Raw genomic sequence first — 15828 nt, forward strand, 5'->3', positions numbered from 1 at the left:
AAATGGGTTGCCTCACACGTTTCGCTGTGTGTATGTGTGTGTGACTATCAAACAAACACGCTACTATTATCTTGCCTATCGAAACGCTTGAACACTGTGGAGAGAATTCCATCTAATCAAGAATTAAAAAGTAAATCCTTTCTAAGAGACTGTAATGCCGGCAGATAAGGCAGGGCTTTGCACTAAGCTCCCTCCACAAGCAAAAACGGCCCGTCCGCAGACCTCGCCCGCATTAGTTTGACCTCCATATGTTTGCATGGTGATGTTCCTTATTATGGGACAATGGCGGCCAATCAGAGGCCTGTGCTCTGGGGTACTCGGACGTTTCGTCGAAAGACGTTTGGTCCCCAGACTTTTGGTTTCGTTTTCGTTTGGTCGACCGGATGTTTGGTCGACCGGACGTTTGGTAGAATGGACGTTTGGTAGAACGGACGTTTGGTCGCCGGGTTCTTACTGTTGAAACCAGCTCTCAAAATTATAATCATGAGAGAGAGAGAGTGAGTTTAATATCTAAATATTTAATATCAAAATATCAACTGTAAACTCTGTCATAATTTGACAGCGAGCGAACCCAGCGACCAAACATCCGTTCTACCAAACGTCCAGTTGACCAAGTCCGGTCGACAGGACTTGGTCAACCGACGTTTGGTAGAACGGACGTTTGGGGACCAAACGTCTTTCGACGAAACGTCCGGTTACGGTGCTCTGGAGCTTTGCTCTCATTTCTCTTGCGCAGCTGAGTTGTTGTTTGTCGCCTGTGTGCGCTTTACTTGTGAGTCACATTTTTGTGTGAACAGGGGGAACGCGGTGAGATATGCCAGCAGTGGGAAGCATATGGCGGTTAGGTCCCATTGATCCTAGGTGGCACCACAAGAACAACTGCTATCAGATGGCATACAACGCTCAGTACTTGAATGGGCTAATTCCATTTTAGTTGACATTAAAGCATAATGTAAGGGGGCAGTCCATTGTGGCATTCATCATTTGTGTATCCCTTATTTTATGAAATATTGCTAGATTTGACAATGCGTGGACTAATAAAACGGATTGTACTGATTGACGCAAAACAAGGATCAATGTCAGGGTTTAAGTCGTAGTGGGGGTGAGGGGTGCTTATGAGCTTTCACTCAGAGGCCCCCTTTTCTAATGTGTGGGCACCTATCGAAACCCACTTGAGGGTGGGTGTTGGCTGAGATTTTTTTGACACTGAAACATACCTGTCAACCTCTGCCGATAACTGCCCTTATAAATGATTATGATTCCCCTTACAAACCACCAAAAAACCTTACAAACACCGTACGAGTCGTACGGTGTTTGTAAGGTTTTTTGGGGGTTTGTAAGGGGAATCATAATCATTTATAAGGGCAGTTATCGGCAGAGGTTGACAGGTATGCTGAAACACAATTATTGCTCTGAAGATCATCTTAAAAGCGGGCCCCCTAGAGGCCGGGCCCCGGGTGTGACCACACTCAGAGTTTCATTTCCGATGCCAACGATAATTAGGACAAAAACATTTTGCTTAGCACAATACTCACCCAGAAACAAAAACAATCTCGATCCCAAAGCTGCTTCTTTATGCAATTTGAGTCTGTTTTTTTCCTTCTTACTTCATTCTCCCATGGTGTTGCGGTGCTGTTTTATACGATATTATATATTTATAAAGCGCAGAGCCGCTCCATCCATCGAGCCTTTGAGTGACGAAGCCGGTGAAGGAGCTCAGAAAAAGAGAGGAAGGATGGAGATTTGGATTCGGTGAGGAAAAGTAGGAGGGTCCGGCGGTGCTCCGGTGATGAAAGTGAGTCTTCCCCGAGAAGCCGGCGGCTTATTCTGACACACAATAGCCACTATAAATTTCTCTCCTCTGCTGTGCAGCGAGTGCACATACTGAGACTGACAAGTAGGGAGAAAGTGGGGTTTTAAATTCTTGATGGAATTGCAATTAAGACAGCAAAGAGGAAAAAAAGAAGCAAGCTGGCAGCTTTACAAGCGAGTAACAACGCACTGTGGAGGAAATGCATGAAAAGTTAATTTTGTTCTTCGGGCCTCCCTCTTCGTCATCACGCATAACCTTCCACTTCGATTGTAGAGGGCACGAGATTAAAAACGAGTGTATTGCCGCCCGGAAGACATAATTAGCAGTCTTCTAGTAATTCTTTTTGAGCACAATGTGGGATATTCCAGGCTGCTTCGTGTACCGACTATACGGCGCATCGTATTTTTGGCCGCAGTGTCAGTAACGAGTGCTATTTCTGTATTTTACACACACAAAGGACGCATCGTTTTTATAGACGCAGCCAGGCATGGCAAAAACCTGGCACATTGTTAGTTTTTTTTAAATGATGAAGAACACATCAAGAAACTTTTTTGTTCTAATTAGAGATTTTCGTAGACTTTGGGTTGCGACCATTGTCAATGGTCCAGTTGATTTAACCTCTATTTTTCCCATAACATTTTTAGCATCGGATTACCGTATTTTAACTGCACTATAAAGCGCAAATAAAAGCTTTCAACTTACTCAAAAGACGGCAGTGTGCTTTATAATCCGATGCGCCTTCATTGTGGATCAATATTGGATAAGCATTATATGAAATTCCCTTTTGCACAGCTCCATCTACTACTACAACAACAACAACTACTACTACTACTCCTCCTCCTACTACTACTACTTCTCCTCCTCCTACTACTACAACTACTACTACTACAACTACTACTACTACTACTACAACTACTACTACTACTACTACAACTACTACTACTACTACTACTACTACTACTACTACTACTACTACTACTACTACTACTACTACTGCTGTGCATGATGTTGCAGTGCACCTCATTTATGAAACCAATTTTAAAAGAAGCCATTAATTGAAGATGCGGCTTCTATATCGATGTGCTTTATAGTGCGGAAAGTATGGTAGTCTGAAATCAAAGATGGCTTTGCGGTAAAACTAATTCAATATACAGTATGCTGTGGGGTGGTTACATTTTTAATCTCATATTTTCAAATACTGCAATTTTTAGGTGGACAAGTGCAAATCTATGTCCTGACCAGGCAGAAAATGATAAATTAAAAATTAGAAATACATTTTAAAAAGTAGCATATATAAGAGCTGCTCCCTTAAAGTCTTGTGTTTGCATATGGCATCTGAAGATGCAATCAGTGGCCACATATTTTGTGCATGGCTGCTTTCTTTTTGTGCCTGGGGTCTCAGGGGTCCCGTCAACATCTGCTGCTGTCACTAGGGGTGGCGACATCACATTAACAGAGTTCCATAAACCTAATGTAGCAGGTTACAGACCACAACGTGGTGCGTGCACATTTTCAATTTAATTGGATTTTCTTTAAAGTCCCACTATCACCAATGAATTCAATAGATGGAACTTCATTAAAGCTACAATCCAAAACACAGTTTTTTAATCCCATTTTGCTGTCGGCCAGAAAGCCAGTCACTTACAGGATGTGAATGTGATGTCATCCGTTTATTTTCATTGCTCTGCTGGTTGGCCTTTTAGTTTTTTTTTTTTGGTTTCTAAGAAATTCAATCGCTTTATTGGAAATATGGTTAATATGTGTTGTGTAGGAAATTGCTCCAAAACTGATATTATGACCCCTGATTTTTTTTCTGTCCGACCAACCAGTCAGGCTGTTGTTTTGATCAAAACACTTGGCTGAAGCCTGTTTTGACTGAATAACAAATGACGTGTTGCCAATAAAAAGTAATTAATAATGTTGCGGGAACTGAAACAAAAAAGTTTTCACTGGTGTTCTTTTCCCCTGCCAGTGTTGGCAAGAGTGCACCAATAAAAAACCCTGTTGTTATAAAAGTATATATACAAGTTCTTAGGTTGTTTGCTTGTAAAGTTGAGAACCACAGATGTGTAAGATATTTCCCAATTAATAGCCCATTATTCACAATTAATAGACCCCCATGATTCGATGTTAATGGAGCTCAAGATGCTTCAATGTCTGTCGCTCTCTCTCCCTCACCTGCGCCATCTTATGGTGTTTCTGAACTTGTATGGTAAAATTTTAAAGGAATCATGTTCTTCAGAACTTATTTCCTTCTCTGACCCACCTTCAATTTCGTGTTCCGACTCATCGCACAATAAAAACAAGTCTCGACTAATGTTTTCCACTGAGTCATCTGCCTTCCACTGGAATCGTTATATTGCATCTTTGGTTTCAACTATGCAGAGGCAAACTGATGTGATTTTGAACATTTTCAATAGTTATGGATCAAGATGTGTCTTGATAATGTATTTTTGAGTCGTCTTTGGCAAGATTCTATCATTTAATGTGTGTAAAAACTTTAGGACATGCTTTATAGAACCTCAAACATGTTTATAGTGTTTTTTTTTACTGCTGCCATGACATATTTCCACTGTTATCTATGAGTTTGCTATTTGAACTCTGCTGAATAAAGATTTGCTTAAATGATTTTTAAAAAGTGAAACGAATGTCTTTAAGCTGAATTATTAAGGACTGAGAAAATGGATTGTATTTTGCATCTTGCAGAAATGGCTACTCATTCGAGGCTCCTCTCACATTTTCGCAAAAGGTCAGAATGGCTTAATGAGATTTGCAGCTCCAAAAGTGGATATCTCCTCTTTCCAAACCATAGAAATTGGTATGAACAGCCATATCAGTCTGCATTTGATATGCCCCTCGGACAATGTACCGTCTGTCATGGAGATTGGAATATTTGTCCTTTCGCTTTGGGAACGACGGAGCTGCTTTTAAATCAGGTTCTTTGGAGATGTTCATTGAGAAGATTAAACGTTGATGTAAAATATGAAAATCGCTTAAAATAGTTTGTGCTCTCTATCAAGGTGCATCATTTGAATTTTCAGTTTAGTTAAAATGAAGTCATGAATTCTTTAGTCAAAGCGAACATTGGAAATGTTTAAATGTTCTGTATTTGTCATTCAATTTGGTCAATTTCCCCACAAAAGGAGATCATTACCAAAGAGATTAAAAAACAAACTCACACACAAAATAAGCAGAGGTACAAAATCAGCAGGCAAAAAATAGGAATCAGCTTGTGGAATCAGTTGGGAAAATGCTTGAAAGTAATGCACACTGAGCTAAGAAGACAATCTTGCCCTCTTCTTAGAAGGGCATTCATTTTTTTGCTCTCTTCAGCCTTATTCCCCCCGCCTCGTACTTCTGAGATCAAGGGCTTTGCTCTTCCTTTGTGGAGTTTGCAAGTTCTCTCTGTGCCTGTGTGGTTTTTTTCCTTCTGATATTCTGGTTTCCCTCCACATCCTGGAAAAAAACATGTTGATTAGACACTTCAACATTTCAGTGTGTCTGTGAAAGGCTGTTAGACCACCTGGGGGGAGGTTTCAAGTCCACGCTTACTTAATTTTTCATGTTGTTCTTCTTGGGAAGGACGCTAACTAGAAATGCTACACCTCTGTTATTCCTGGACAAATCCGAATGCAATTTGTTAAGGATATTCTAGCATTATTTATATTTTTTCTGCCTCAGGACTGATTAATTACATAATCAATTGCAGACTCACTCATTGTTGCTTGCGGGTTTCCAATTAGCCAGTGGTTGTAGTTCATTTTGAACTTGTTTCTATAGGTATGATTGGCTACTACCAACTAGTTTAGACTTCCCCTGGTGCCCATAGTTAGTTGACCCCTGTGAGGATACGTGCTGCATTTAACGAACAAATTAAAACAAGCCGATTACTTCTTGATTGGATATTAAAACAGATTACCATGACAATACAGCATAATAAAACGTGACCCTTTTCAACAAAGCCACCAAATGACAACAATAAAAACAAATCGATAGGTTGAAAGAAAACTGAACCCATCATTATTGAAAGGTTCGCCCATACAAATCAACTCCACAAATCTCTTAATTTAAAAAGTCCCCTCTCAATCTCGACGGCTTAGAGGCAGCAGCATCTGCTTCACACACACACACACACACACACACACACACACACACACACACACACACTCCGCATGGGAACATCCTAAAGTCAAATTTAACCTGAGACGTGCTCTGACATCTGTTCCTCTAATGACTCGCATTTATACACTCATCCACCGTTGAGTGTTTGCGCATTAACATGTCCTTTGCTGACACAACTTCCGCCATTTTTTTAAAGGTTAAACACACTTTCAAGCTCAGCATTCAGCTTAGCACGGCCTACATTGCCTCGCTATGAATCAATTTGTTATTCGTAGGTGTCGGGATGAAGGTGAAGGCTCCCATAAGGGGATTTAAAAGAGAAGAGACAAAGCAAGGAAAACATGCTACATTTTGGATTTCCTTTTTGTAGCCACATGAAGCTCATCCCGGCTGGTGACTCATGAGCAGAATCATGTCATTAAATGCCAGAGTCACACCATGTGGAAGTGATTCGGAAACAGAAATAGTCTGATCACCTTTTACATGCCTTGAATTATACAGCAAGTTTTGAAATAGATGCAGAGCGACCGGTGTTTCTTTGTATTTTTTCTTTTTTTGTCTGCATTTGGTGGGGTTTTGTGAGCACATAGGCTTGGATCCCTGTCAGCCCCAGAGACGGATTTGGCTCCAGGCCACTGCAGCCAAGCTCTGCAGGGGGAATATGAATGGCATTAGCAGCGGGCTGTTGCCATGGTGTTGACTTATTTACTGTACATCAGCCCACTGACTTCAAATAGTATGTTTTGGCTGCCATATTAGTGTCAGCGTTATCATCCAAAGGACACATTTTCACTAGGTGATTAAAATAAAAATCACTCTGGTTGCTAGTAAACAAGAAAGTTGTGGGCTAAAAGACCTTGGCAGATACAAATTTATATTTTTATGTGTTTTTTTATTCAACATAAAATAAAAAATCATTCCAGTCTTGCAACATATTATTTTTAATCATTTTCTGTTCATTGCCCTTCTTAATTTTGCATTAAATATTTATAGTATAGGCAGAGAACAATTAAGCCCTGAATCTCTGAGTTATTTTACGTGTGCTCACCTTTCAGAACTTTTAGGGTGGGCCTAAAAAGAAGACCTTGCCTCCCTCTATTTCAGGCACAACTTGCCAGTTGAATTAGCAGGATGAATAAATCATCCACTTGGAATAAATGGATGTATTGGTATACAATATAACCTTAAATAAGGAACAGTGTATATACTACTTAAAAAATACAGCTCAATTGGTTTGCACCAGCATTTTTTGTTTATTACTGCATAACGTATTGAATTGAATTGTGCGTACTGTTCTTTCAATACATTTACAATTAAAACTTCATTTTAACAGGTCACATTAATGAAAAAAATGGATTTACCTTAATTGTATTAAGAACCTCAAATACCACCTTGGGCAATATCAGTTATCATAAGTTAAAAAAAGTTTTATTCAAATGATTTTTTTCCACTTTAATCCTTTACATATATTTACTCTGTTTCTGTGTAAATAAATGACCCAAAAATGATATATATGGAAGAATATCTGGGTAGCCACGGTAGAGGTTCCTTAAATAGTCAATAAACAAATAAAGGCATGTAAAAACTTGTGTTTTTTACATTTGGGCTCCTAACCATAAAAGGTACTTTGTCAAATGATGGCTTTAATGGACAGTAACTCATATTTAACTGCCACCTAAATAATCAAAACCCATATCTACTCGGTGCCTCCTAAATATATTGTACTGCTAATCTATTCAGAATTTACCTTTTATCCCTAATACACACATAAAATTGAATGCTGGAGAGTGGAGATTGTACTTTCAGGCTTGTACATGTGTGCAGTGTTGTGGCACATTTTAGCAATCTGGCCACATAAATGTGACAGCGGTTGCACAGGCGGCATGGCTTTGGCTCACCCACATGTCCTCTTAGGTTTTCTCATGGTAACGTGATGCAACATATAGAAATGCTCCTACTTGGCGAGCTTGCAGCAAAGCAATAGAAACTCACCTGACATTTTGCCAGGTAAACATGCACAAACTATTGATGTTGTGAATTTTCATTTCTGTTGAGAAAACTACTTGTAGTAGTTTAGGTTGCACATTATAAAATGAACTAGATGTCATTGAAGGCGTTGCAACTGCCGATGAGTTTAACTTAATTGAAAAAAAATAGGGGAGAGTTCTCATTCGCTCCAAATAGATTGTGCCCCATGTGGTCGCCCACATTGCCTATAACAAAAATCGGCCCTGCACTGATCTATATGGGGCAGGTATCCACATTTTATTATGGAATATTCGTTTCATTTTCCCGTGATCAAATTTGAAGGTAGAAAAGCACTGTACAAGTGTAATCCCATTTACCATTCATAAAAATGACATTTTAGCAGCATTTTGGCGTGTTTTATATTGCTAGAAGGAGAAATGAACCAGACATGAATAATAAACACTTGATTGATTGATGAAATTCAGTTTTTTGCTTCTTAATTTTATATTCCTGCTTTTAATGTAGTGTTAGACACTTTAAATATCTTGTTGAAAAATACTACACAAAGTTGATTTACCCTGCTTTGCGCTCTAACTTTCAAGAGATGTTGGAAAGGGCGGAAAGCTGTACTTCCAATTACAGCCAATAGATGGCTTTAAAATCACTGACAGTAAAAAAGCTAAAGGAAGAAGAAAAAGAAGACGAAGAAGAAGCCCACACGTGTTTACGTGTTCTGACTAATCGCTCCCCCTTTCTACATAACATGAAATCGTAAAACTAGATCTTATTCCTAAAACACTACACTTGCGAAAGGTTATTTTTCAAACACGAAAAATGGCGCAAAAGAAGAAGAAGCCGACCAGGAAAAGGAAAAACACGGCTGGTAAAGAACCTGACGTGGATTCTGACGATGGAGACTTTGAGCTAGATGTCCAAATAAAAGATGATGTTTCCGTAAGTCTTAAATGTGTTTTCGATGCTAAGTTAATTAGAGCATGTTTAACTTTTCTGATCTGTGCTGAGAATCGTTTGATGATAGATATGACCATGTCGGTAGCAGTATCAGGGGGTATAGCTCAGTGGTAGAGCATTTGACTGCAGATCAAGAGGTCTCCGGTTCAAATCCGGATGCCCCCTTGTTTTTCCAACCGTGTTTTCAATTAAAAACACGTCATTGCAAAATATCTTAGGACATAAAAAATTACTAAAACAAAACTCAGAATTCTCAACGCAACTCTACTCATTGTTATTATTGTATGATAAGATGTATCATTATAAATCAAATACACGTTTATTATTATTCCCAACAGCCCAGAGGGAAGCTATTGCCCTTTCTCCCTTCTTCAGACTGCTTGTCAGATGTGGAGCCAGACACCAGAGAAATGGTCCGAGCCCAGAACAAGAAGAAGAAAAAATCTGGAGGATTTCAGTCCATGGGTGAGAGCCACCAGAACAAATCTAAAAAGTTTCAGTTCAGATGTATTAGGCCAGGCAATCTACCCGTGGATTGCAATATATGTAATAGGCCCCCCATTACATAGATTGCGATCCACCGGTAGATTGCCAAGGAACTATTGGTAGATCGCACTACAATAAACTTAAGCTTGGCTCATTGAAAAGTAGCTCTTGAAGCAAAAAAGTGTGATCGCCCCTGTATTAGACACTATATATATGCATCACTCAATGACGGCACATTTGTCAATACCACCAAATTTTAACCCCGCACTCCACCGTAATGACGTTTGTATGTCTTGTGTACGATTAGGACTTTCCTACCCAGTCTTCAAGGGCGTCATGAAGAAAGGCTACAAGGTCCCCACACCAATCCAAAGAAAGGTGAAACTTGCCTTCCACTTTATCCTGGAATACTCATGACATATGTTGACCCAATATGGCCTATCATACTCCACATTTCAGACCATCCCGGTCATTCTGGACGGGAAAGATGTGGTGGCCATGGCTCGGACAGGCAGCGGTAAGACGGCGGCATTTCTGGTCCCCATGTTCGAGAAGCTTAAGGCACCACAAGCCCGGACTGGAGCAAGAGCCCTCATTCTGACCCCCACTAGAGAGCTGGCCCTGCAGACTATGAAGTTCACAAAAGAGGTAAAAAGAGGAGGTCAAGGTCAAAGCAATCAGACCTGGTATTAAATTTTCTCTCAATTTGATCAATGTAGTTGGGAAAATTCACTAAACTGAAGACAACCTTGATCCTCGGTGGAGACAGGTATGTAATTCTTACTTCCAGTTCCCTGTTGGTTTTAAATGGTTGTGGTTTTACTCCATAAATTGATTTGTTTTTGTCCTCTAGTTTAGAGGAGCAGTTTGCTGCACTTCATGAAAACCCTGACATGTGAGTACAAACAAAAATTAAAGCTCTTGGTGTTGCGCAAAATGTCCCCTTAATGATCAAAATGTGTCCCCCAGAATCATCGGTACACCTGGTCGTCTCATGCACGTCGTTCAAGAAATGAACTTGAAGTTGAAAAATGTGGAATACGTGGTGTTTGACGAAGCCGACAGGTAGATTTAAATTTTCCACCTATCTTTACATAAAGTTACATATTTAACTGTGTCCCTAAATTTCTCACCTGTTCAGGCTGTTTGAGATGGGCTTCGCCGAGCAGCTCCAGGAGATTATCAGGAGGCTTCCTGACACCAGACAGACTTTGCTCTTCTCTGCTACGCTGCCCAAACTGCTGGTAGAGTTTGCACAAGCAGGTGAGATCATGTTCAAGGGACGGAATTTAGAGGTGCGCCCAAACCCAAGTCCGGGGGCCTCTAGTTTTTGGCGAGGGTAGGTTCTCAACAGTGTTGTACTTAAAAAAAGTTGAAGACTATATAAACATACAACACTTGACTCCTCAACACCCCCTTTACTAGTTTTTTCCTATTTTATGCATAACACAGGGTGGGGACTTTAATTTTTGATGAATATTGAATCATGTTGAACATTTAACTCTTTAACAAAAAAATGGCGGAGTGTTAAGACCTACCTTATGCATGCATGTACATCTACGTGTATGTATGTATATATGTGCTTATATATATGTATGTGTATGTATGTATATATGTGTATGTACACGTACATGTGTATGTATGTGTGTATATGTATATATTTCAGCAACACGCTTATTTATATATTTATTCATGTATTTATTTATTAACTTACTTATTACCTATCTATTTATGTCTAAAATGTCTTTCCTATTTCTGCATCCTCACCCTCTTGCTACTGTGACAACGAATTTTCCTGAATACGGGATGAATAAAGTTATCCAATCCAATAGTCATCAGAAAAAAAAGAAAGCTCATTTCAAATCGATTGTAACCCCTAATGGCTACCATCTGAAAATGGCTTTTGTTCCCAGGCCTAACGGAACCAGTGCTGATTCGTTTAGATGTGGACTCGAAACTTAGTGACCAGATTAAGGTACAAAAAAGTGATTCTTTCAGTGTGCCAGTTGTGCCTGTGTATTGCAATCGCCTTGTCTTCCTTCCACCCCCCAGTTGTCATTCTTTCACCTACGATTGGACGACAAGCCAGCGCTGCTGCTTTACCTCCTGAGGCACGTGGCCAAGCCTCAGGAGCAGACGGTGGTCTTCGCTGCCACCAAACATCATGTAGAGTACATCAGAGAGGTCAGAGTAATACCGCGAGAGCTCTCGGAAAAGTCTTGCGGTGTTGAGCAAGATTCTGATGTCAGTTGGGATTGTGTAGCTGTTGTGCTCAGAAGGGATGGAGTGCGCTTACATTTATAGCGCCCTGGATCAGACGGCTAGGAAGATCAACATTGGGAAGTTTGTGCACCGCAAAGCCATGGTGCTCATTGTGACGGACGTAGCTGCTCGCGGAATTGACATTCCGTTGCTGGACAACGTTATCAACTACAATTTTCCATCCAAGTCAAAACTCTTCTTGCATAGAGTTGGTGAGTGGAGGTGTAAACATCTGTGTGAAAGGTTACAGTATTAGTATACAAACGTTTTGCTATTTTAATATTTTTATACTGAGACTGAATCTGTTGTATTGGAATTCCCATTTTTAAATAATGCCAATTTGCCAATTTGAATTAAAATGAGATTAAATTTATCAATATTATTTCAAATGTGAAAAAATAATTTAACATAGTATCAAACTGCTCACCTGCCTATTATTTTTTAAATGCAATAGTTATCAATACTAGGAAGGTCCATTTCACTGTTATAAAAAAGGCATAGTTCTACCAATATAATAATTCTTATTCTACTTAATTCAATCTTTTTTTTAAAGTTTTATTTTTTTGTTTTATTTACTTCTATTTCATGTAATAAAATTTAGTTGTATTTTTTTTAATTCCCATATTTTATAAAATATTTTAAAAAAAATTATACATCAACTTATGTGTAAAAATAGTTTTTCCTGCGACTGTTTGTATGTCCATGATGTGGCGTTTCATTGAAATATATTATGTGGGATTGGCAGTTTAAACATCAGGATAATTCCTGGCTATTATATGTTTGAATCAAAGTTTTTTTTAATGTGGTGAATGTGCATACTAACACAAATTTAATTCACCTGTCAGGTCGTGTGGGCCGAGCGGGGCGCAGCGGCACGGCGTATAGCATGGTCTGTCAAGACGAAATGCCTTTTGTCTATGACCTTCACCTCTTCCTAGGAAGACCCTTGCAGCTGGCCACACCAGAGCACAGCCCAGGTAGGACGAGACGTTTGTCGAACGTCTAACCCTAAAATGGATTTGCATAAATTGCATATTTTCCTTCCCGTAGATTCCGAGGGAACGTTCGGTCGCGTGCCTCAGACCATCCTGGACGACGAAGCCGCCAGCCTCATCCCGGCGCACAACAACTCGCTCGACTTGCAGAACCTGCACCGCATCTCGGAGAACGCGTACAAGCAGTACCTTAAATCTCGGCCGAACCCCTCGGCGGAGTCCATCAGACGAGTCAAGAACATGGACATTTCCTGCATGGCCGTCCATCCTTTACTTGGTGAGTTTTTACTGACAAAGTCCACAACGACATTCCTCGTCAGACATGAGGAAAACCTCTATCTTTTTTTAAAATTTAATTTAAGGGTCTGGATTGGAAAAGACTGAACTGGAACGCCTTCAGATAGTTGATTCCATCAAGGGCTACAAATCCAAATCGGTGAGTGCATATTTTATGGTTTTTGGTCAATTTATGACAGCATTTTTCAGGACTTTCACTAACCTTACTACCAATTAGATATAAATACCAGATTCATATGAGAGCTTTTATCTCATTGTGTTGCCACTTACAACTATAGACATCCAATTAATTCCAACTGTGAGGCCTGACAGTAAGTGTTAATCTTTTAAGTGGGTGAGTTAATTGGTCTTAAGACTTAAATAGAGAGGAGTAATTTGCTTCTATTATCTCTTTATTTGGAAACTGGTTCCCATTCGTTCTTTAAAAAAAGTCAACACAATTCATTGCACATTATTTTGCTGACCTTCATTTTGCAACTCTGGGATATTCAGTAGTCGCCTTTACAAAGAGAACCTCGACTATAACATCTATGTTCCCCCTTTCAGACCATCTTTGAAATCAACTCCAATAGCAAGACAACTGCCTGCGAGGTAATGCGGGCCAAGCGGTCCAAAGACTCGTGCCTGGTGGATAAATTCAGCAAACACAGAGCAAGTCTAGCTGCTGAAAACCGCCTCCGTAAGCCCGTCAGCAACCCAACCGGGGATGACGTGGACAACGTAGACGAGGATGACGCGCTGCAGGTAACAACATCAAAGTATTTCTTAAGGTTAAGCGTAGTCAATATATTTCCTTTATGGAAGGGGTTATCACATTTTAGCATTCTCAGCACCCCAAAATGCCGCTGTCTTCATCTAAATCAAGGGTGTCACACTCGGGTCTGTTCGCGGGCCGCTTTAACGTCAACTTGGTTTCACGTGGGCTGGACCATTTTAGATATAATATTTAGATTTTTTTTATATAAATGGATTAAAAGAACTGGATTAAAATCCCTGAATATTCAGTTTTTTTTATAGATCGAAAACAATGTTTGTTTGAGCTTTTTTAAAATATATTTTTAGATTTTACAAAATTATTTTTGAACTAAAAACACAGAAAAATGGATTAAAAAATTACAATTATTGATTTAAAAGGGGGGAAATCAGGAAATGTAATATACATCTATACTCTTCATTTTAATTTGATCCCAAAACAGAAAGTTGGCACTCATGATTTACTTTCCCGGGCCACACAAAATGATGCGGCGGGCCAGATTTGGCCCCCGGGCCGCCACTTTCACATGTAATCTAAATGATGTTGACATCTGGCAAAGTTTTTGCATTTTCCCCTCGTTACTGCCTTTGTTTTACAGTTTGCATTTAAGGTCTATTTACTTCCTTTTCTTAGGAAGTCTTCTCAGAAGTGGTAGGTGGAAAGAGGAAGTATCATCAGGACGGAGCAGAAGAGCATCGAAAGAATAAGCGAGGCAAACACACAGCGACCAAAGACGAGGAGTTCTACATCCCCTACAGACCTAAAGACTTCAACTCAGAAAGAGGGTAATGGCCTATTCAAGTGTCACATGAATGACATTTAAGAGGAGAGTTCCACACAATTTTGTTTTCCCTTTTAGGCTAAGTGTGAGCGCAGAGGGCAACGGCTTTGAAACACAGGCATCCGCCGCCGTTCTTGACCTCATGGGAGACGAAGGGGGAAATCTCAACCAGCACAAGAGAACTATGAAATGGTGACGAAAATATGGTTACATCTTCCGTGGTGTCATTTCCCATACTCAAATCACTTTTCAAATTCAAATTTTAGGGACCGAAAGAGAAAGCGCTTCGTAGTAGACACGGGCAAAGAGGACCAAAAGAGGAAACTTAAACTTGATGGTGGTCAAACCGTTCAGAGGAAGAAAAACAAGAAGAATTTGTATCCTTGGGACCTACATTTTATGTCGGCTAGTGATCATTGACTTTAATATGCAAGAGTTAAGAATCTGAATTTGATTAAATGCCAAAATGTTGCTGTGGTACTTAACAAGCTCTTAGCTATGAGGAATGGAAGAAGAAGTACAAAATTGATGATGTTGGACCTGGCTCAGATGGAGAAGGAGGTAGTGGAAGAGGGAAGAAGCCAGGAAGAGGTATAGTGTATATTGTAGTTCGAGCAAAAACATAATGTGTTAGACTTTGAATATTTCAAATGCTTGACAATATCAAATCCTATTTTGTCCGCATATTCCAGGCCGCGGCCGTCGTCCAGGCCAGAATTCTGGGGGTCCTCAGTTCTTGCCAAACGGAAAGAGGGTGTCCTCCGAGCTCAAGACCAGTCAACAGATCCTGAAAAAACGCAAGAAAGAGCAAAAGCAGCGCTTCCTGCAAGGCGGTGGCCTCAAAAACCTGCGCGCCAAAAACAAAAAATGGCTGGGAGAGGTGAAGAAGTCGGGCTTTGGTCGAGGCAGTCAAAAGAAGGGGAAGATGAAGAAAAGACTGTAAGAATGAGCAATGACTAAACATATTCAAAGATTTTAAGTTTGAAATGCTCATTTTGATTTCCCGGCATCACTATGTGAACTCTCCAATTCGGAATGTTTGCAAGTGAGTTGTTTTAGGTGCGCTTTTGAGTTCTTTGTATTGTATTTAATACAATTCTTCTGTCAGAATAAAACTGTATAACGCCAATTTCATTGTTTGTCTTTATTTATAAATTTACACGAGTGGGACATGAGTGTTTATAACAGTTTTATTACAGTCACACTCATTTTCCTTCCAGCCCAATCATTATTATTTTTGGCACTAAAATGCAGGCACTGGCATTGGGACCACTAACAAATAATGCACCGATATTAGGTCATAGGTGTTCGTCTACATTTACATTATGATTCAAAATCAATTACCTTATTTCATGATCAAATATGTCAGAAGTAAATG

At 39.8% G+C, this 15828-nt stretch overlaps 1 protein-coding gene and 1 non-coding gene across 2 annotated transcripts; both read left to right on the forward strand.

The window, feature by feature from the left end:
* The first annotated feature begins 8606 nt into the window (after nt 1-8606).
* Nucleotides 8607-15579, forward strand: ddx54 (DEAD (Asp-Glu-Ala-Asp) box polypeptide 54). The gene is made up of 20 exons (XM_077623537.1): nt 8607-8857; nt 9214-9340; nt 9669-9739; nt 9821-10009; nt 10081-10130; nt 10215-10256; nt 10331-10426; nt 10503-10624; nt 11275-11336; nt 11414-11545; nt 11625-11835; nt 12469-12600; nt 12674-12895; nt 12981-13054; nt 13462-13659; nt 14303-14454; nt 14529-14642; nt 14717-14827; nt 14947-15041; nt 15143-15579. Exons 1-20 carry the CDS (start codon nt 8738-8740, stop codon nt 15391-15393), a joined length of 2571 nt encoding a protein of 856 aa, XP_077479663.1. The 5' UTR covers nt 8607-8737; the 3' UTR covers nt 15394-15579.
* Nucleotides 8969-9040, forward strand: trnac-gca (transfer RNA cysteine (anticodon GCA)). Its single transcript has one exon. It is a non-coding gene; the product is annotated as a tRNA-Cys (tRNA).
* Nucleotides 15580-15828: the final 249 nt, after the last annotated feature.

This window comes from Stigmatopora argus, chromosome 16 (assembly GCF_051989625.1).
Source record: "Stigmatopora argus isolate UIUO_Sarg chromosome 16, RoL_Sarg_1.0, whole genome shotgun sequence".
In the NCBI taxonomy this organism is placed as follows: domain Eukaryota; kingdom Metazoa; phylum Chordata; class Actinopteri; order Syngnathiformes; family Syngnathidae; genus Stigmatopora; species Stigmatopora argus.

Coding starts and splice junctions, on each gene's coding strand:
- ddx54 (XM_077623537.1), top strand. CDS start 8,738: ATGGCGCAAAAGAAGAAGAAGCCGACCAGGAAAAGGAAAAACACGGCT. Junction 10,131..10,214: donor TTGATCCTCGGTGGAGACAG/GTATGTAATTCT, acceptor TTTGTCCTCTAG/TTTAGAGGAGCAGTTTGCTG. Junction 11,836..12,468: donor ACTCTTCTTGCATAGAGTTG/GTGAGTGGAGGT, acceptor TTCACCTGTCAG/GTCGTGTGGGCCGAGCGGGG.